Below are 21198 nucleotides of genomic sequence, written 5' to 3'. Positions count from 1 at the left end.
TTACGTTGCCTTTTCATGATCTCATACATTATTTCTCTTCTTGTGTTTGCTCTGTTCATAACATCCTTGTTAGATATTCATTTCGTCCATGATATTCTTTGCATCCTCCTCAAAAACCACATCTCTGCTGCTACAATTTGTTTCTTCATGTTACTAGATATTCTCCAACATTCTAAGCCATATAAGATAACTGGATAAATGTAAAATTTCAATACTCTGAGACGAGTTGTCATGCCTAGTTTACTATTGTTCAGTATACTCTTCATTCTTGTAAAGGTGTCTTTTTAAAACGTCATACTAAAATCAATTAAATTCAAATTTAACCAGTTTTAGTCCTGATGCAGGATCCTAAAATGTTGACAAATTCTTTCCTCCCGCGGATGCTACTCTACCTGCTGAGTTCCTCCAGCAGATGGTTTGTTGCTTTAGATTCCAGCACCTGCAATCTCTTGCAAATTAAAAATTATCTAATATCTTTTCTAGTCTGTACCGGATTAACCTAGCAGTGCACCTTTTGCCATCTCAGCTAACAGCGTTTCCAATTTAATGAACTTTTGAGTTACAAATGGTTTTCAGAAATTGAACCCTCAGACGACCTGTGGAGTGCTGTGTACTTTAGAAAGGAACAGATCTCCCGCTCAGAGGAACATGGTTAGGATTTTTGTGGTCTAGCACTGGTTAGGCCCCAAGGGTGCTGAATTAGAGTTTCAACCTTAATTATGTGCGGAATCAGATTTATTCTGTTTTGCCCCCTCACAGGTATGCAGGAGAGATACTGGATGAAGATATGTACCAAGGCCGGAACCTGATCAATAACCGCTCATTGCAGGCATTGGTGGCAGGCCTGAAAGCTTACAGCACCTGGGAAAATCTAGCTTGTTTGCAGGATTGTCGTGAGTGCACTGGTGGTATGGTAAGTAAATAACGTTTTTTATCTGTTCTCTTCCAAAGCATATTAACAAAAGAAGGTCAGCTCTTGAAACCTGACCTGCAGAAAGAACATTTCAATCAGCAGGTCAGACAGCGTCTGCTCCTGGAGGAAGGTGCCTGCAGGTGCACGGGTTCTCCTTCCCCCTCCCCCTCTCCCTTCATCTTCCTCCCTTCCTGTACTCCCACCAGACGATGGTGCTGGAGTCCTGGGTCTTGGGCAAGGTTCAGTCGATGTGGTTTATGGATTGGACTCCGTAGTTCATGTTATGATGTGTTTCTGGTTTCTGCTCGCTCCTTTTTGTGTTGCTATTCTGTGTGATATTTGATCTGGGCAGACCGACTCTGTGGCCTGCAGATAACGGACGAAACAGCGCTAGATTGAGCTGAACTAAATATGCCTGAATTTCCCAGCGTCTTCTGTTTTTATTTCAGATTTCCAGCATTTGCAGTTTTATTTTGATTTTCGAAGTACTTTTCACCACTAGTTTATTTGATGTACTTCATGCCAATAGTCCAAAGATTTGAGCACAATTTCTAGGCTTTACTGTATGTTGAAAGAGATCCATTGTTGAGTATATTATATTTAAACTAAGGCCCTATTCATTATCTTTGGCCAATGTGAAAGATTCCATGATGCTGAAGGAACAAAGCTGGTATCCTCTCTGGTATCCCGAGGCCTCTGAAACAGAGCTGACTGCCAGGAGCCATATGCCCGCTGATAAATGGAAAAGCTATGGGCATGTGCCTTGCTGATCTGCCTATGTAAACCTGCCAACCTGCTCTTAAATATCAAACCTCAGCGGATTGGCCCTAGTGTGCCAATGCACTGACACTTGCATGCAGCAGAAAGGATCCCACCCATGGAAAAAGATGATAGAAGCTTAAAGCTAATGAAGCAATCTCCAAGGCTTTGCCAGCTGTCAAAGTGTCGAGAACTGGGAATGTTTCTAATGTCACTGATGTTCAGAAGCATTCATAAGTCTTAAAGATCAAATAAACAGAAAAACTAAATCTTATTTTTAAAAAATTAAATACTAAAAACACTAAGAACACAAAATGTTAAAACAAGCTCAATTAGTTTAAAGAATTAAATTAAGTAAAAAAAAATACTCTATAATAATCATTATTCTGGACTTTAATTCAACAGGCAGGTTCTGTGGTGTGACTTCAGCGTCATACTTTGCCCTTGAATCCTGAGCCTTGCCAGTGTGTTTGGGATTTTTGCACTCAAGTGGGATTCCTGTACTTCCTGATGTACTTCTCTTTAGCCAGAGACTGGTGAATCTGTGGAATTCGTTGCCACCGGCAGCTGTGTACATTTAAGGCAGAGGCTGTTAGATTCTTGATTGGTCAGGGCATGAAAGAGTACTGGGGGGAAAGCAGGAGATTGGGGCTGAAAAGGAAATGGATCAGCCATGATGAAATAGTGCAGACTTGATGGGCCAAATGGCCTAATTCTGCTTCTATATCTTATTGTCTTATGTTCACAAAGGTTAAATGCTGGCATAGGAATGCAAGAACTGCCAGCCTTTCTCAGCAAGTTTTGTCCCATTGTGAAGCTTTACTGAAAAGATCCCCAAAAAGGAACAATGTGCTCAAGAGATAGAAATCAGTTCTCTGGTAAAGGCATGAACCTTTGACCATATGCAGTAATCCCTAACTTCAACAGACAACACTCAGCTGGTGTGCTGCTGACAGTGAAAATAGGATTTTTTTTTTTGCCGCTTGCCTGCGTGTGTGCATGCGAGTCTGTGCATCTGCGTGTGTGTGCATGCGAGTCTGTGCATCTGCGTGTGCGTGCATGCGAGTCTGTGCATCTGCGTGTGCGTGCATGCGAGTCTGTGCGTCTGCGTGTGCGTGTGTGCACGTCTGTGCGTCTGCGTGTGTGTGCGTGCTTCCGAGATGATGTCTTTTTCGTGACTTTTACAAGGCGCGGAGCGAGAGAGAGACTGTGTGGCGCACCACTCCTCACACAGATATTTTTGCAGTATTTTTCCCTTTATTTTATGAGGTTGAGATGCGATCTCGACACTCCACCCAGCACGGATGGAAAGCATACTTGGGAGCGGACCTGACTGGTTTCGAACCCAGGAACCTCCGCTCCCGGGTCCAGCGCCAATGTCATTGCACCACCAGCCGGCCCGAAAATTGGATTCTATAACGAGGGTTATAATGCAAGCTGTATAATGAATGAACTACAGGTCTTCCCCAAGTTTATGAATGCCCCAACTTATATGAAGTCAGTATGTTTGAATGAACATTTTGGAGACCAGCATGCCATTAGCTTTCTTCACTGCCTGCTGTACTTTCATGCTTGCTTTCAGTGACTGATGTACAAGAACACCTAGATCTCATTGTATTCCCTTTTCCTAACTTGACTCCATTTAGATAATAATCTGCCTTCCTGTTCTTACCACCAAAGTGGATAACCTCACATTTATCCACATTAAACTGCATCTGCCATGCATCCGCCCACTCACCGAGCCTGTCTAAGTCACCCTGCATTCTCATAACATCCTCCTCACATTTCACACTGCCACCCAGCTTTGTGACATCAGCAAATTTGCTAATGTTACTTTTAATTCCCTCATCTAAATCATTAATATATATATTGTGGAGTGCAAAGTGGGGTGGGAAGCTGTGGAGATATCTTGTTGACAACACCTCTATTGACATGGGCAAATAGCAGAGTACAAAAATTTTAAATAGGTGAGAGGAACAAGAGATGTCGCAAGAAGTATCAAGTTGCAAGTGTCATTTCAAAACTGTAGCCCTCTCGTTTGGGCAAGTGGGGGAATGTGAAGTCAGGTGGAGAGGCTTTTCGTTGCCCTGTTAAGACCCTGTCGGTGTAATGATCCTCTATGAGTAAGAGCCTTGTTCGCAAATGATCTGGAGAGTCTAGATCAGGGGTTCCCAACCGGGGTTCCAAGGACCTCCTCGGTTAATGGTAGGGGTCCATGGCATAAAAAAGGCTGGGAACCCCTGGTCAAGGGGGAGGCAGCAGTGAAGGTTGATCTGCAGGCTTTGTCCACAGATCATCAGAGCTGAGGAGTTGGACAAGGGGTTTGAGAGGGCAGATTGCAACAGAAGGAGTGATTGTAAATTGTCAACAACAGGGGAGGGGATGAAGAAGAAAAAGGGATGGAAGTACAGGACAAGGTGTGCGATAGGAAAACATGAGAATGTGTTGTGAGGAAATCTGATTACATAGGCTTGGTTATATAGAATACATTAGCTGTTAAAGATCATGGTAGCACATAGAAATCTACAGTACATTACAGATCCTTCAGCCCACAAAGTCGTGCCGTCCATGTAACCTACTCTAGAAGCTGCCTGGAATTTCCCTACCTCATAGCCCTCTATCTTTCTAAACTCCATGTACCTATCTGAGTCTCTTAAAAGACCTTATTGTATCTGCCTCTACCACCTTCACTGGCATTGCATTCCATGCACCCATCACTCTCTGTGTGAAAAACTTACCTCTGACATGCCCCTCGTACCTACTTCTAAGCACCTTAAAACTATGTCCACTCATGTTAGCCATTTCAGCCCTAGGAAAAAGTCCCTGACTATCCACACGATCAATAACTCATCATCCTATACACCTCTATCAGGTCACCTCTCATCCTCTGTTGCTCCAAGGAGAAAAGGCCAAGTTCACTCAACCTATTCTCATGAGGCATGCTCCCCAATCCAGGCAACATCCTTGTAAATCTCCTCTGCACTCTCTATAGCATCCACATTCTTCCTGTATTTGGTAGTAATGGGTATTAGAGGGGAGGTAAGAGGAGGGAAAGTGAGGAGTCCTTTTAAGAGATACAGAAGAAGTGACATCGAACATCTATGCATTGTTGAACTTCAGAGACAAAATACCATGGTGAGTAATGTTTAGAAGCAGTTTGAAGCATTGGAACATGTTTTGTTGGAAACATCTCAGTGAGATTCAAGATCCAGAAACCTCCAGGGACAGATAAAATAGAGTTTTGTTGGAGGTCACATTGAGCTCCAGGAGCTGTGATGAAGTATATTTCAGACCCAGAGTATGATATCCTGACCCAGAATTAGACTGCAGCTAGAGCTGAGATTCCAGAGGACCTGACAGGTCAGTTATACCAATGTAGAATTAAGTGAGCAGCGGAATAGAGACATAACACTTAAAGCTTGTGGATACAGCTGATTGCAGATGTCTTGATGTCCATGTATTCATAACATGAAATTTTGGGAAAGGATCCAGGACTTTTTGAGTGGGGCCAAGGAGCTCAGATTTAAAGTTTAGGGCAAAAATTACAGGGGACTATGAATAAATAAGTTTGTTGTGCAGTCTCTGTGTTTAATGTGGTGTAAATGGAAATGCTGAGATCCCTCCAAAGAGAATTGGATGGACAGTTTGCGTGGCTATATGGAAGGGGTCAGGATAAAGGCCCCAACTAGACTGCCATACTAGTATCTGGTCCAGGCTTGATGCCAAAGGACTGCAGCAGACGCTAGGTGCACAATAAGCAGCCGAGTGGGGAATTGACTGCTCAGGGGTCTTTTCTTCTGGCAAAGAACTGTAACAAAAATAGCTAAATGGTTTTATGAGTAATGGCAAAATTCCCAGCTTGTGGAACAAGGGCCAGAGATTTGGGATTTACATTAGGAGTAGGATTCAGTTCAGTTGCAGCTCGAAGAGGGGGCCATGTTTCCATGATGTGGCCGTGTAGGGGGTGGAATAAAAGGGAGGAACCCCTTTTATCACCATGTTCCCAGCAATATTTTTTCACAAAGCATCTACTCATCTGCAAATATCCTAATTAAAAATCGATGTAGAGGTGGGTGTGCAGATAACCTAGGTACACAGTAGTGAGTCACACAGTCTTTAATAAAAAGTAAATGTTCATAAACCAACAAAATTACCTGATAAAGCAATGAGGCAAATTCAGTAGGAGCTTGTTTTTGGACAACTTGGTGAGGGAGTAAATAGTATGCTGAGAAAACGGCATGTTCTGTTTTATATTAAGGCCTGTGAAATTTTTTACGGGTGCCTGGTTGGATCGCTCCAAGCGCGGAGCTGATTTGGTGAGATCGAGAATGGCTTTGGGCTGTGTCGCTGCGCCAGGGCCCGCGTCCCAGAGCGAGGCACTACCCGGTGCTGGGGCGATTTAAACGCCGGCCCAGATAGACTGGGAAGCCCGTGTGTGGAGGGAAAGGGTCAGGCTGGTTCCTCGTTTCTGAGAGTTTTGTGGTGTTCTTGCCCCACTGAAATGATGAACCCAAGATGGGGTCTTGGGCCTACTCCAGATCTAAGGATTCAATCTGGTTCGGAATGCTATTGTTTCCATCTGTTTTTTTGCATGATGTGCCTGCGTGTTTTTCTTCATTCTCTATGCAGTGGTTGTGGTCTTTCTTTTTTTGTTAATCGGGTTCTTTGAGTTTCTTGTTCGGTGGCTGTCTGTAGGCAAACAAATCTCAAGGTTGTTTACTTTATACGTGCTTTAATAATAAATGTACTTTAATTTTGATTTGATTTGAAATAAAAATGTCAGATGAAAGTGTTACCAGAGAGTAGTTTGAATGATCCGGTTGGACTGTGACTGCAAAGGATTTGTTTGAATTCATACTAAAACTACATAAGACATTAGGTCCCCATTGTGGCATTGTTCTGGCTGGCACACCTCAGGAAGGATGTTATAGCACAAGAGGAGGTGCCGAAGAGCCACCTGAGAATGTTGTCACGCTTGAAGCTTTTTTTCTTTGTAACAGGAGAGATTAAATTGTGTATTAAACTGAGGAGCTTAGATGGAATAAATAGGAACAGCATGATAATGATGGTAAATCGATTTGTTAATGTTTGTTGAGACACAGAGTTATATAGCACTGAAATGCTATATGCTCCTTTGGCCCACCATGTCCATGCTAATTGTTTTGCCTGTCTGCAGTACGTTAGGCCTGTATCCTAAAATGCCTTTTCTATTTGGGTGCCTCTTAAACGTATTGATTATGTCTCCACCACCACCTGTAGTAGCAAGTTCCAGATATCAATCACTTATATGAAAAATTTTCCCTTCAGGTCTCCTCCCTCTTGACTTAAACCTCTTCCCTCTTGTTTTTGATCAGCTACCTTAGGATAAGGGTGGAAGGGTGAAGATACACTTCTACCAAAGGAGGTATAAGGTGCTCCTTCCCTCCATTAGCCCAGGTCACCCTTTGGCAAGTTAGGCCCCCCGCCCCTTCACAGTTATGTGAAGCCAAGGGAGCAGGTGGAGGACAGTCGGATGAGTCGCTGGTGCACGTCGCAAGTCCTGATTATGCAACCACTGATGCCAAGCAGACAATCTTTGAAGAGTATTGATAATGGCTGGGGTCACCCGTCTTGTAAAGACACTGCTCAGAAGAAGATAACAGCAAACCACTTCAGTAGAAAGCTTTGCCAAGAACAGTCATGGTCCTGGAAAGATCAGGATCACCTACATCATACAACACGGCACATAAAGAACAAACGAACCATAGGATGAAGACTCTTACTAGCTACCCTATCTATACCTCTCATAATTTTCTCAGACAAACTTCCAGTCTTCTTCACTCCAGGAAAAATCAACCCAGCCAATCCAGTCCCCCTTATAACAAAGCTCCTCCAAACCAGGCAATGTCCTGATGAATCTCTTCCTCGCTCCAATGCAATCCGTGCTTCCTATAATCCAGAATTCTACACAGTACTCCCATGTGTGCCCTCACCGGCAAAGCTGTAACATGATGTCCTGTCTTGTTCTGGTCACGTTCTGCCTTTCGTGGGCAGGACCTACCTGGGCCGTTGTTCATGTTGTTGGACTGCAGTCAGTGTTGAAGCTGTTTGATTGAAGTTTGGCTGAAATCAGGTTCCATGGCTGAGAAAGCAATTCTTCAGGACTGCAGCAGCAATGTTCTTCAGTCTTTTGCCTTTTGCTGTATCCAGTGGATTCTACAATTTCTTGATATATTGGAGTAAACTGAATTGATTGTAGATTAGCTTTGTGATGATGAAGACTCCAGACTGGCTCTGCGCCCTACAGTGATAACTTGAACTGAACAAGAGTGAACATTCCTAGACTGTTTCAAGGACTCTGTGGTTTGACGTTTAATATTCTATGTGTTATTCGCTTGTTTTTTGCCGTTTGCACAACTTGTTCTTTTTTTTCGTGCATTGGGTGTTTGTTTTTTTTTCAAATGGGGTTTCATTGTTCCATGACTGCTTGCACGAGGACGAATTGCTGGTTGTATACTGCATACGTACATTGATAATAAATGTACAGTGAATCTTTAAAGACTGAAATAGATAAATACTTAGATAATTCTGTTGAGAGATTGTTGCAGTCTGGAGAACAGTTAAAGTCTCAGAACTTGCTTTTTCTTCCCCGCTGTGTTTCATTAGTCTTTAGCTTTACTTCCTGTGTGTCTGTTTTTCAAAATGACAATGTTTTGGTGATCTACTGTGATGTTTTAAGTCCCTAAAAAAAAGGAGGATACCCTTTCCCTGCATTTTAATAAGATAATTTGTTTGGTCATCTGTTACTGGATGCTACATGCTCTTGAGTACTGAAGGGGAAATAGGAATTTCAACAAAGCAATCATACTGTTGTCATCTTATTTAGTTGTGGGTATCAGAGGCTGCTACCGTTTACATCTCAAGTGTTATACCTAAATGATAAAGGTGTGCATTTCAAAGCATGACTGGACGAAACAGCTCATTTGACATTACGTGAAACCAAATCTTTGAAACCAAATCTTTGAACAGCCCTGTATTCTTTATTTGGTTCTGTTAAGAGTTTTTCTAAACTCCAGATGGCAACAAATCTAAAAGGGCTGCAGAAAAAGATTTTGCAGCACTATGCGAATAATTCATTCATGGCAGACTGAGTAAGGGAACAGAGATCCTGGACGTATAATACCAGAAAGAAGTCATGATGAACCTGTATAAAACACCAGTTTGGCCACAACTGGAGTATTATTGAGAGGAAGCTCCTCACTTACTGTAGTATTTAATAGAAAACCCCAAAGTGCCTTCTGAGTATCAGCAGTGCAAGAACTGTGTGGAAAGCTCTGACCTTGCACGTAAAGAATGGAAAGGAATGGAACTGTTTATTCTTGAAAATTGTGTTTTTACTGTGATTAACTTCTATTTTGTTGGGAAAAAATATGTCCAGTCCCACACTCAACAATTCAGAGATTCAGAGACAGTTGCTTCCCCTCCACCATCAGCTTTTGAAGTGGTCCGTGATCCTGTAAATGCTACCTGGACACTCATTCTTTTAATTTGTATAATTTATACTCATTTTATAATTTTGCAATATGTTGCAAAACAACAAATGTGTCATTTGCAATTGTGACTATCAAAAGGGAACTGGAAAATACTTGAAAGGGATGTTACGTGTCCACAGTTTCGTCAAAGAAATTATTCCACCAGAGGGAAGGAATTATTATCACTTATCTTGGCTTTGCAGCATTTTGATGTGTATATTTCCATGGCTGAATAGCAGAAATAGAAGGTTGCTGAATTGGAGTTTGATTTTGCAAGAGTATGATCTCATGATAACTCATATTGAAGGCAAAGATAATGTGATTGCCGATTGTCTTTCCAGTTGTTAAACTTGCAATGTAACTTTAATATTGGAGAGGAATTCAATGTTTGTATATGCTCCTGCAATATGTTCTATTAGTTTGTAGTGTGCTGTATGATAACCGTATATGTATTGTTTCATATATTGTAGATTGTAGTTAAAATTTTGCCCTTACAGATCTAAATTTTCTCTTCTTGGGGGGAGGTGTTACGTTTCCACAGTTTTGTTTTCCTGGGAGTCCACAGTTCCGTTTACTGTGGGCATCATGTGTCCCCAGTTTCGTTTTACTGGGAGTCCACAGTTTCATTTCTGTGAGCGTTACCTTATGACGTATGCTGACGGTATAAAAGAAATATGGGCATAGTGCTGGGAAGGAGTCGAAGGAAAGAGAGAGAGAGTGCAGACTTCAAGCTATCTGGGAACAGCTCACATTCGAGAAGGGTAAAGTCTAATGCCTACCCATACCCAAAGGATTGGGTTAATCAGCGGTACACTGTGCATTGTGGAGACGTGTCTGTCCTTCGTATGATCCATGGGTGTGGATTTCATGACAGTTACTTTGTGAAATCGCTCTTTGTGGTCTTCAGAACAGTATTCCTCGGCCGGGATCTTCGGTAACCGTTTCTTCATTCACTAGCCATGGAATCTTTGGAATTTGTCGTGATTGCCTTGTCGCTGAATTGTGAATCCACAAGTCTCTCCTCTCATCTATTTCATGAATTACTGGGACTCTCTGAACTGCCACTGTAACGACTGTGAGTAAGATTTGTTAAGAAAAGGTTCTAAGTTTTACTGTAAGGGAGCCATAGGGTCATAGCACTGTTAACAGAAAGTTTATTTAATTTTCTATATTTTTGAGTCAATGTAAATAAATATAGTGGTTTTAATATTAAAACCCGACTCAATTTGTCATCTCTTGTTGCTGGTACGTTACGAAATCGTAACAGGGAAAAGAGTTTTGGGGCTGTGGGAAATGGGATTAGTTGGATTGATCATGCATAGAGCTGATAAGGACTGTGTAGCCTCACTAGCCGATTTCCATGCCAAGATTTAATTATTTATGACGTTAACCTCCTGTGTTTATTTTATTTCTGCCATTTTCTCGCTTGAATTAGAGCTGCGACTTCACGCAGTGTGAAGCTTTGGCCAGATTTCCTAAGGATTGGCAATGCAATGAGAAAAATACTTACTATCAGGGGTCATCACAGTGCAACATGTGCCACTGACGTTCCTTCCAGAAACAATGTAGCAACAATGTAACAATCTGCAATGGCACTGTTACTGTTTCTGTCCTTTATCTTGGTAGTTCTCGTGCTTTGTGAAGCTAACCATTTTATTTCAGGTGGTGGGGGTGGTTCGGATTTCTCAAAAGGGTAACTGAACTGTTGCAATGTAGCAGTGTATCAGAGGGGTCAGTATTTTACAACTATAGATGTACTGGTGCCTAGAAAGGAGCCTTTCTTTCTTTTCCTTATTGATTGATTGAGATACAGCGTGAAAGCATGATGCCAAGCAAACTAATGTCTTCTCCCTGCGCCAGATCTATATCCTTCCATTTCTTGTTACAGTATCATCAACATCATCATGTGCTATGCCCAGTTTGAGCTTTGACTGTCATGGCCCACACACTCCTGTTTCAGGTCGAGTGGATCAATTCATTGGTATTCATTTCCAGTTCTCTGGCTGCTGTCTCCATCATCATTTGTCTTTGTCTTCCTCTTGCTTTCTTCCCTTCAATATTTCCCATAATTACCATGCATTCTAAGTCCTCTTTCCTAATCACATGTCCAATGAAGTTATGTTGCCTTTTCATGATCTCATACATTATTTCCCTTTTTGTGTTTGCTCTGTTCATGACATCCTCGTTAGATATTTGTTTCGCCAATGATATTCTTTGCATCCTCCTCAAAAACCACATCTCTGCTGCTACAATTTGCTTCTTCATTTTACTAGATATTGTCCAACATTCTGAGCCATATAACATAACTGGATAAACGTAACATTTCAGTACTCTGAGGTGAGTTGTCATGCCTAGTTTAGTGTTACAGTATATGTTAATCTAAAAGCCTCTGGAAAGTCACTATTTTCACTACTGAAGTTTCAAGGCAGGAATCCTCTTGCTGCAAGTTCCCACATCTGGGGGGTGGGGGTGGGGGGAGGGTGGTGGCTGAGCTGTAAATTTGTGTCTAGCTGCACCAAAGTAAGAAAGAACTTATTTGCAGGTTTGCAAGCTGAGCTGTGCACTGCAGGAGTTAAGGTGGGGTTTAGCTGGAGGGGAAAGGAAGGTCAGTGGAGGACGAGTGGCAGGAGTGCAAGGAAAGGGTTTTCCAGAATGAGGTAGTAGTTGGCACTCTTGAAGATCAATTTATACTTCTCAAGGAGCAAGGAAGAGTGTTTGATTTTAAGCCATTGACATGCAGTGGATCCCCATCCCTGTGTGATCGCCCTGAGTACATTTACTGAACTGGAGTCAGTGGTGGAGGGTACAGAGATTCACAAATGCAGTGTCATTTGCATGGTATCTGGTGTGGAGTATTTGGAAGTTCTGGATTCATATTCAGGTGGGGTGATTGGGCTGTTTTATTTAGAGATACAGTGTGGAATAGGTCCTTCTGGCCAAGCTGCCCCAGCAAGATCAACTCTGATTTAACCTTAACGTAATAGCAGTGCAATTCACAATGCCCAATTAACTGACCCGGTAGGTCCTTGGATTGTGTGAGGTGACTGAAGGGCCCAAGGAACGCTCAACTTTCCACAGGGAGTATGTACGGAGACCCCTTCCAGAGGTCATTGGGAGTGAACTCTGAACTGCCACACCCCAAGCTACAATAGTGCTGCCCCAACCACTACCCTGTCGTGGTGCCTACCCATGCTGTTGCAGGGGAATTGACTTCAGCTGCATGTGAAGGGTGATTTTATATTTCTGTAGAAATACTTAAGATGAGGTGCTGAATGAAAGATAATTATTAAACGGGGTAGGGGTAACTCTGCTGCCCTTCATAATAGTGCAGATGTTTCCTCAGTTCTACAACTCATCCAGTTGAGAGTGTGGCATCCTGCCACTACTGTATGAGTTAAACACATCAGAAGTTACAAAGTATAAGTTTTTGTGCTAAACTTTCAAGAGTGGTAGATGAACCCACAATGTTCTCACTCACAGGCGAAAGGGCTGCCCATCGAACCACACGAGGACATTTGCTGCAGGTCCTTAGTGCCAAGACAAACGTGAATCATGTGCATATGAATTAAGTATTTGAAACTAGTTAGCATCTTTGGAAACAATTTCAACAAGGAGGCTAAAAGTATTCCAAAAAGCGCAAGTTTATTACATAATACTGCACTGTAACTCTACCTTTGTCACTTGGAGAGAACAGAAAACATTTAAAAGAAAAATGGTATTGTAACGTGAATTTCAACACCGTTCCCTGTACAGTGGGAATGTAACCTCTGTACGGTAACTTTAGCAAAGAATTTGGAATAAGACATTGTCTACCTTTCCTTGCCAGTCAGTAAAAATGCTTGAATTTAGAGCATTGTATGTAGACTCCTTCAAGATCAGCCCAAGGGATGGCTTGCTTGTCACTTTTGACAAAGCTCATTATCGGTGAGGGACAGAGCAAATGGACTGTGATTGTCTCGGATGTTTCTGCAGGCTAAACTTTCACCTTAATTCCTGTTCATCTTCTGCTGAAATCTGTGGACTCGATGATCACACAGCAACAAAGTCAGAGAGATACAGATTAGCGTTGTGGCATTGTGCGGTGCCCTTCACTGCACAGTGGAAGGCTGATAACACGGCTTGATCAGTTTTCAGTCTGAACCACATCAAGCAGGGGAGGTGGCTGTTTCAGCCTGTGGTAAGCTGAGTTGAATCAGGAGCAGAGGGAGATGGCGAAGCTGCAGCCAGTTGCCGTGTCCATCATTGCCACAGCCTGGGGATTTTTCTGCGTATTCTGTATGAGCCTCGGGGGAGAAAAAGGAGTTGTCTCCTAAATCCCCAGGCAATGAATGTGTTCTGATTTTACAGACATCCGTAAATCAATTTTGTCCCCAAGTTGGAAAGTGCATAAAACTCGCTCACTGAGGTAACCACACCTCCACAGTATTGTAATGAAATCAGTCCTACCATTTATGGGAACAAGTGTATGAGCATGTCTGTCGGACTTTTGAATTAAATAGTATTTTGGGTACTGATTCATAGGTAGGAGCGTTCATAACTTGAGCTTCGTAACCTGGGAACAGCCGGAAAAGACAAACTAGTGGGGAGCAATAAACATGCTTTCTCTTATCAACCAGTAAGATCATGGCTGACCTTTAACCTCGGTTTAATTTCCTGCACTAACCCCATGTCCACTGATTCTCCTAATATCTGAAAACCTATCTGCCGTGGCAATGAGCATATTTAACAGGTTAACAGGCCGGGTAGGTGAAGGAGAGTCAGGATGTTGTTTAATTGGATTTTCAGAAGGCATTTGAGAAGGTGCCGCATATGAGCATGATAAACAAGACTAGAACCCGTGGAAAGATACCAGCATGGATAGAAGATTGGCTGACTGGCAGGAGGCAAAGAGTACAAATAAAAGTTGGCTGCTAGTGACTAGTGGTATTCTGTAGGGGTCAGTACTGGAACTACTTCTTTCCACGGTATATGTTAATAATCTGGATGACAGAATTGATGGATTTGTGGCCAAGTTTGCAGATGATACGAAGCTGGGTGAAAGATCAGGTAACATCGAGGAACTTGAGTTTGCAGAAGGACATGGACGGATTAGGAGAATGGGCAAAGAAATGACAGATGGAATATTGTGTAGGGAAGTGTATGGCCTAGCACTTTGGTAGAAGGAATAAAGGCACAGTCTATTTTCTAAATGGGGAATGAATTCAGAAATCAGAGGTGTAAAGTGACTTGGAAGTATTATTGCAGGATTCCCTTAAAGCTAACTTGCAGATTGAGCCAGTAGTAAGGAAGGTAAATCCGATGTTAGCTGCTAAGGCTTTATAAGGCATTGGTCAGGCCACATTTAGAGTATAGTGAGCAATTTTGGACCCCATATCTACAAAAGGATGTGCTGGCATTGGAGAGGGACCAGAGGAGGTTGATGAGAGTGGTCCTGGGAATGAAAGGGTTGATGTCTGAGGAGCAATTGATGTCCCTGGGCCTATACTTGCTGGAGTTTTGAAGAATGAGGGAGATCTCATGGAAACCTACCAAATACAGAAAAACCTAGATAGAGTGGTTGTGGGGATGATATTTCCTATTGGGGAGGAGTCTAGAACCAGAGGGCACAGTCTCAGAACAGAAGTGTGCCACTTTAGAACAGAGACGAGGAGGAATTTCTTTCTTCAGCCAGAGGGTGGTTAATCTGTGGAATTCGTTGCCACAGACTACTATGGAGGGCCAGGTTATCTGGGTGTGTTTAAAGCTGAGGTTGATCGATTCTTGATAAGGACATCAAAGGTTATGGGGAGAAGGCAGGAGAATGGATTGAGAGGGAATATAAATCAGCCACGATGGAATGGCAGAGCAGACTAGAAGGGATGACTGACCTAATTTTTCTCTTATGTCTTATATCTTAGCTTAGCCACCACAGCCAGCATGAGTAGAGTATTCTAAAGTTTTGGCAACTTCCAGTACCCCAGCCAGGAGAAACATCATTACTCCAACAAACACCGTAATAATTTTACTTTACAACAGGATCTCCTCTCATTCTTCCAAGCACAGTGTAGAGTATAAACTCAGTGTGCTTACATTTGCCCTTGGGACAAATTTTATGTTTGAAAGAAGGGTATTGGTTCAGCTTATATATTATTGCTAGGTAGAATCAATTGAACTTTTTTTTTAGTTCATTTCATACTGCGAAGATAAAAGCAATGACTTGTGGCTTCTGTCCGTAATTCTTGATATTAGCTAACACTTCAAATTAAAATTTGTTTCCTGCCACTTATGTAACAATGCCATTAATCCACTCATTTACTATAAGCATTACTTGATTTGTGTAATAAAGCTAATTCACCATGGACAATGCTGATCTATTCCAGTCTTTGGCCATATGTGCCTGCAGAGTAAAAGCAAGTTTACTGACTCAGACTGGAATATGTTCAAAATGAGAGCGAGAGAGAGAGAGAGAGAGAGAGAAGATAAATTGTGAGGGTAAAATACAAGAAGAGAGAACAAATGGTTTGTTAAGTACATGAAAACCAAGAGAGAGAATCAAATACTGGTCCACCAGAAAGTTAGGATGAGGAAATCGTTGTGTTGAACAGGGAAATGGCAGAGGAGACATTATATTTTACATTTGTCTTTGCATTCAAAGACTTTACGAGCCCTAAATTAGTAACTTATACAATGAATTCTGGTTAATTGGGCAATCGGTTAATCAAGGTAGACACTTAGTTAGGACACCTCTTGAACTAAAACTAATCATGGAAATAGCCAGGATTCCCTTTGTTTATTTGGGCACTATGCTATTTAATTGGGCTGGAGCAGGAGACTGCTGTTGAGCAGCTTCTAACTAGCATCAGATATGTGTGCTTGCGTTACCGTTAAATGCTACACCATGCTCAGAGTGAACAGCTTTTAAATAGCATCAGTTGAATATGGTCATGTTTTTATTTAAAATAAGTAATTTTTGTCCCTGATAGTTGGTGAAAAATGAGCAGTAAGATGATTCAGAACCGTTTTGCTCACTGCAGTTTCATGCATTCAGGTTTGGAGATGTCAGAAATGGTTGGTAGCAAAAATGGAACTATTTCTCTGCTTCAACAAGTTAAAAACTATGAAGAATTTGAAAGTATTGACAGTTATTTTGAATGTTACAATAAAAATGAAGACTCGGAGGATGCAATTGCCAATAGCATTGTATGAAGGCAATTCATTATCTATATGAGATGTCTACACTGATTTTGTTCATTTAAAGTCAATCTCAAGAACATGTACTCTAGGTGACTTTCTCTGTCACGCAAACACAAGGAAATCTGCAGATGCTGGAAATTTAAGCAACACACATCAAAGTTGCTGGTGAATGCAGCAGGCCAGGCAGCATCTCTAGGAAGAGATACAGTCGACGTTTCGGGCTGAGACCCTTCATCAGGACCTGATGAAGGTCTCGGTCCGAAACGTCGACTGTACCTCTTCCTAGAGATGCTACCTGGCCTGCTGCATTCACTAGCAACTTTGATGTGTGTTGCTTGACTTTCTCTGTCGATAGCTATTAGGAACTAATACACAGTATTATAGTAGTTTTGATAGTGTTCCAATTTGTTCTATATTTTATTTAAATGGGTAATTTGTTATTCAGTTAAATGGTAGTTTGTCTTTTTTATACCCTTTTAACTATATCCATGAAACTTTGCTTAATTGGGGCAAAATACACTGGTCCTGATGTGTTCCAATTAACCAGGAATCCATCGTATTGTGAATAACTGAGAGTCTACAACTGAACCTCTTGGCAACCGACTGGTAATAAACTGCCATCCAGTAAATGACTGGTTGATTCCTACCTGGGTTTTTTTGTAGATAAATCATTCCCAATGAGAACTTACCAGCAGTTTCATGAGCCCGCTATTTGTATTACAACTGTTAAAGTCACACCTTACCAAACATCTAAAAATGTAGAGCTACTGCATCCACTTTTTTTCCTTCATTTACTGTTGGTAACATCCTCAAAAACTCGAAGACTCATTTCCTTTTAGAGAATTGTCTCTACCTGACAGTATCTTGATTTCTCTTAAGCTATCACATCCTCATGAAAGCCCCTTGTCCTGCATCTGCCAAACAGAATGGAGGAGGCTGCAGAGATGTGGGTTCTGATTAAGTTTCCAATTATTGTTTGTATCTATTGCTTTACAGCCATGGTCTGAATTCAACTGAGTCACTTGGCAGATCAAATTAATAAAGTATGAACTAAAGGTGACCTCAAAGACCAACGCTTCATTGGGGAAACCTAGCAATGACATGGGTCTTATTCGTCAATTTGTGTGCGTGCGTGTATGTGTAGGTTGAGGGGAAGGGTGGGAGGTGGTTGATGGTAATGTACGTTAAAATAATTTGTAAAAATGGTTTTACTCATTCAGAAATAATCACATTTGCATTAGAATGCACTACAGATGAACTGGATGCTACAGGTTTGACATCACTGATAATTGCTATCAATACTCTGTACTAATTTTCCACAATCCACCCTGCCCCCACAACCACATACATTTCTTTCACCTCCAGTACCACGTACTGATTACAGCTTGGAAATAAAACCTGGCCTGTGTCATCCAAGTACCTGCATTGAACGTAAATAACCGCAGTTTCAATGTCTATGGTTTCATCTCAGTATTGCTAATCACAAAAAGAAGTGTTTCATTGGTGTACTGGGGGCGATGAAATCTTGTGTGTGAATTCAGACCCACCAATGTAGGTTCAGTGGTTTAGTTTTAAATACCTCCTCACTTGCACTATTCGTATTGAATCTGACTGGAGGAACAATAAAATCCTATTGGCCACTAGCTTTGACCTTGTGAATGATATCCGACACAATGAAGTTGCTTCCAGCAGAATTAACCCCGTAAATTCTTCCTCACATCTCTTCAAGAACACAAGAAACTGGGAGCAAGCCTGGCCCACCATTATCTTGGGTGAGCTTTCCCAGGCCCCAACTCTTCCTCTGTGCAAGATTCTCAAAGTTCTCAATAATCTGATCATTTAATAAATTATCTTCCTCCACTGAAAATAATTCTTATGATCTACCTTCCCACCTCTCTTGGGCAGAGAGTGCCAGAGGTTTATCCTCTGTAAGAAGAAATGTCTGCAAACCTTGGTTTTAAATGATTATTCACTTGTCTTGAAACAATGTCTCCTCATTGCTAGTACTCTTAACTAGTACTAGTGAAAACTTCTCGACAGCTACCCTAAGGATCTCATATAATTCATACGTCAATCACCTCTCATTCTTCTAAACTCTGCTTAAACCTGTTTAGTCTTTCTCATACTTGGGACCAAAATTCTTCACTGTATTCTAGATGTCTGTAGTGTTAGATAAGGGGTTCCCAGCCTTTAGTATGCCATGGACCCCTGCCATTAACCCCTATCGTAGATGGTCCCATGAGTGACTTGTGAAGTTAGCGTAAGACTTACGGATTTTTATAGTCCAACTTCCTCCCTTGAAATACGATGCAACATTCCCTTAACCTTCATAAACAAGAGAAAATCTGCAGATGCTGGAAATCCAAGCAACTCAAACAAAGTGCTGGAGGAACTCAGCAGACCAGGCAGCGTCTATGGAAAAGAGTAAACAGTCGACATTTCAGTCAGGTCCATAGAATCTGCCTGGCCTGCTGAGTTCTTCCAGCACTTGGTGTGTGATGATCCCACTAACCTTCTCTAATACCCACTTGTATGCTAGCTTTCAGTGTTTGATGCAGAAAGACTCTCTGAATCCCTTTGTATTGCAGCTTTCTGCTGTTTTCTCCATTTAAATAGTATTCTTCTGTTCTTTCGTAAGAATGAGCGACTTCAAATTTTCCATGTTATACTTCATTTTCCACGTTATACTTCATTTTCCAACCTTTTAATCACTCACCTATTCTGTCAATGTCTCACTGCAATCTGTACTCTCCTCTCAAAATTCCTCCTCCACTAGTTTGACTAACATACATTTGCTTCCTTCCTCCAGGTCTTTGATATGTACTGTAAAGAGGTTTATGTTCTGTGTTCTATAAGAGATTAGTCTAGTTGGCCATTTGATTACCAATTTAATTGGTCCAGCACAACACTGTGGGCAAAAGGGCCTGTTCCTGTGCTGACTCTTTTATGTTCAATGTAGTCACCTTATTCCCTCCTGTTGTTTTCTGCCTAGTAACCAGTCCTCTATCCATGCCTAGATGTTGCTATGAGTCGTTGTGATTTAATCTTGCATGAGGTGCCTTGTCCAAACTTACTGGAAGTCCAGAATACATCTATTGGGTCCTTCTCTCCACACTGGCCAAAACTTCCTAAAGTAAAACTGGAATGTTTATCAAATCAGACTTCCCCTTCATGAAGCCTGATTAGATAATGGTTTTCTGAATGTGCTGATAATAATCTTTAATAAATTCTAGCATTTTTCCAGCAGTAGATGTCAGGCTATTCAGCTGATAATTAACTCCATTATGATTTCCTCCATTTTTGAATAGGGGTGCCGCTTTGCCGTTTTCCAACCCTCTGGCATTTCTCCAACACCTAAGAATTTTTGGAGGATTATAAACCTGCTTCGACAGTGGCCACTTCTTTTAGATCCTAATACATTCAGGGACACGGTTAATTTTGGGTCCCTTATCTAAGAAAGGGTGTGCTGACCTTGGAGAGAGTTCAAAGGTTCACAAAATTGATTCTGAGATTGAAAAGCTTGTCATATGAAAAGCATTTGATGGCTGTTGGCCAATACTCACTGGAATCCAGAAGAATGAGGGGTGACCTAATTGAAACCTATTGAATGGTGAAAGGTCTTGACAGAGTGGATGTGGAGAGGATGTTTCCTATGGTGGGAGAGTCTCAGACCAGAAGACACAGCCTCAGAATAGAGGGGCATCCTTTCAGAACAGAAATGAGGAGGAATTTCTTTAGCCAGAGGGTGGTGAATCTGTGGAATTCTTTGCCACAGGCAGCTGTGGAGGCTAAGGCTACGTCCACACTACGCTGGATAAATTTGAAAACGAAGCTTTTTCTCTCCGTTTTGACCTTCTGTCCACACTAAAGTGGCGTTTTCATCCCCTGAAAACGGAGATTTTCAGAAACGGTCTCCAGAGTGAATAAATCTGAAAACACCTAATATCCGTTGCCGTGTGTACGGGGTAACCGGAGCCTGTTAAAACCGCTGTCATGACGTGCCGGAACAGATGGCGGCAGCACGGCATTTCATTGTTTTCTTCTTTTTCTTCTTCTTATTATTATTATTACTATTTTATTGTCACCAAACAATTGATACTAGCGCGTACAATCATCACAGCGAAATTTGATTCTGCGCTTTGCAGAACCTAACAATTTCAGAACAGACGGCAACGAGACTGAAGCCAGAAGAGTTAGAAATGTACTCACCAAATACTTTCACCCATAGCTTACTGAATAAATAAGTATACTCACTTTGCCCTGTTTTCTGTCCTTGCTTGTATGAAGGTGGTTTACCTATTTATGCAAGTACTTCTCTGACAATAGATCTGTAACAGCCTAATGTAACATTGTATGAAAATACAAGATAACGCTGATGCAGACATGTTTTATACATTTAACAAGGTGCTTTATTAATGCAACAGAGTCAGTTTTTCAATGTTCGTCGTCAGCTGGGTCATACTGTCCGTGAACTCCCTGTCAGTTGCCTCCATACGCTCCAGTATTTGTTTTTTTCAGTTTTAAGTCCTCCTGCGCGAGAGCCAAGAGCAATTCCTTTTCTACTGTGTAACTGGACAAACGCGCACTAAGTATACCGTTTCCTCTTCGCTTGTTTTCTGTGTGTCCTGCGCGTGCCCAGTAGAGATTCGCCCAGATATCCGTGTTAGTGTGGACAGAGATATTTTGAAAAACGCTTAGTGTGTACGCCTGTCGTTTTTACTCAAAACCGGCGTTTTCAAAATTATCCAGCGTAGAGTGGACGTAGCCCAAGTCTTTATGTATATTTAAGGCAGAGGTTGATAGATTCTTGATTAGTCAGGGCATGAAGGGGTACAGGGAGAT

The 21198-nt window shown here is 41.7% G+C and overlaps 1 protein-coding gene across 2 annotated transcripts in view; it reads left to right on the top strand.

Annotated features, from left to right (window-relative positions):
• The window catches only part of acoxl (acyl-CoA oxidase-like), a 437026-nt gene that overhangs the window by 257416 nt on the left and 158412 nt on the right, over positions 1-21198 (top strand). For both annotated transcript variants that reach the window (XM_063040706.1, XM_063040705.1), the window contains exon 12: positions 760-913. In XM_063040706.1, coding sequence (XP_062896776.1) covers positions 760-913 — 154 coding nt within the window. The remainder of the gene's footprint in view (positions 1-759; positions 914-21198) is intronic.

This window comes from Mobula hypostoma, chromosome 2 (genome assembly GCF_963921235.1).
Source record: "Mobula hypostoma chromosome 2, sMobHyp1.1, whole genome shotgun sequence".
In the NCBI taxonomy this organism is placed as follows: Eukaryota; Metazoa; Chordata; class Chondrichthyes; order Myliobatiformes; family Myliobatidae; genus Mobula; species Mobula hypostoma.
This window is presented reverse-complemented; position numbering and strand designations above follow the sequence as displayed.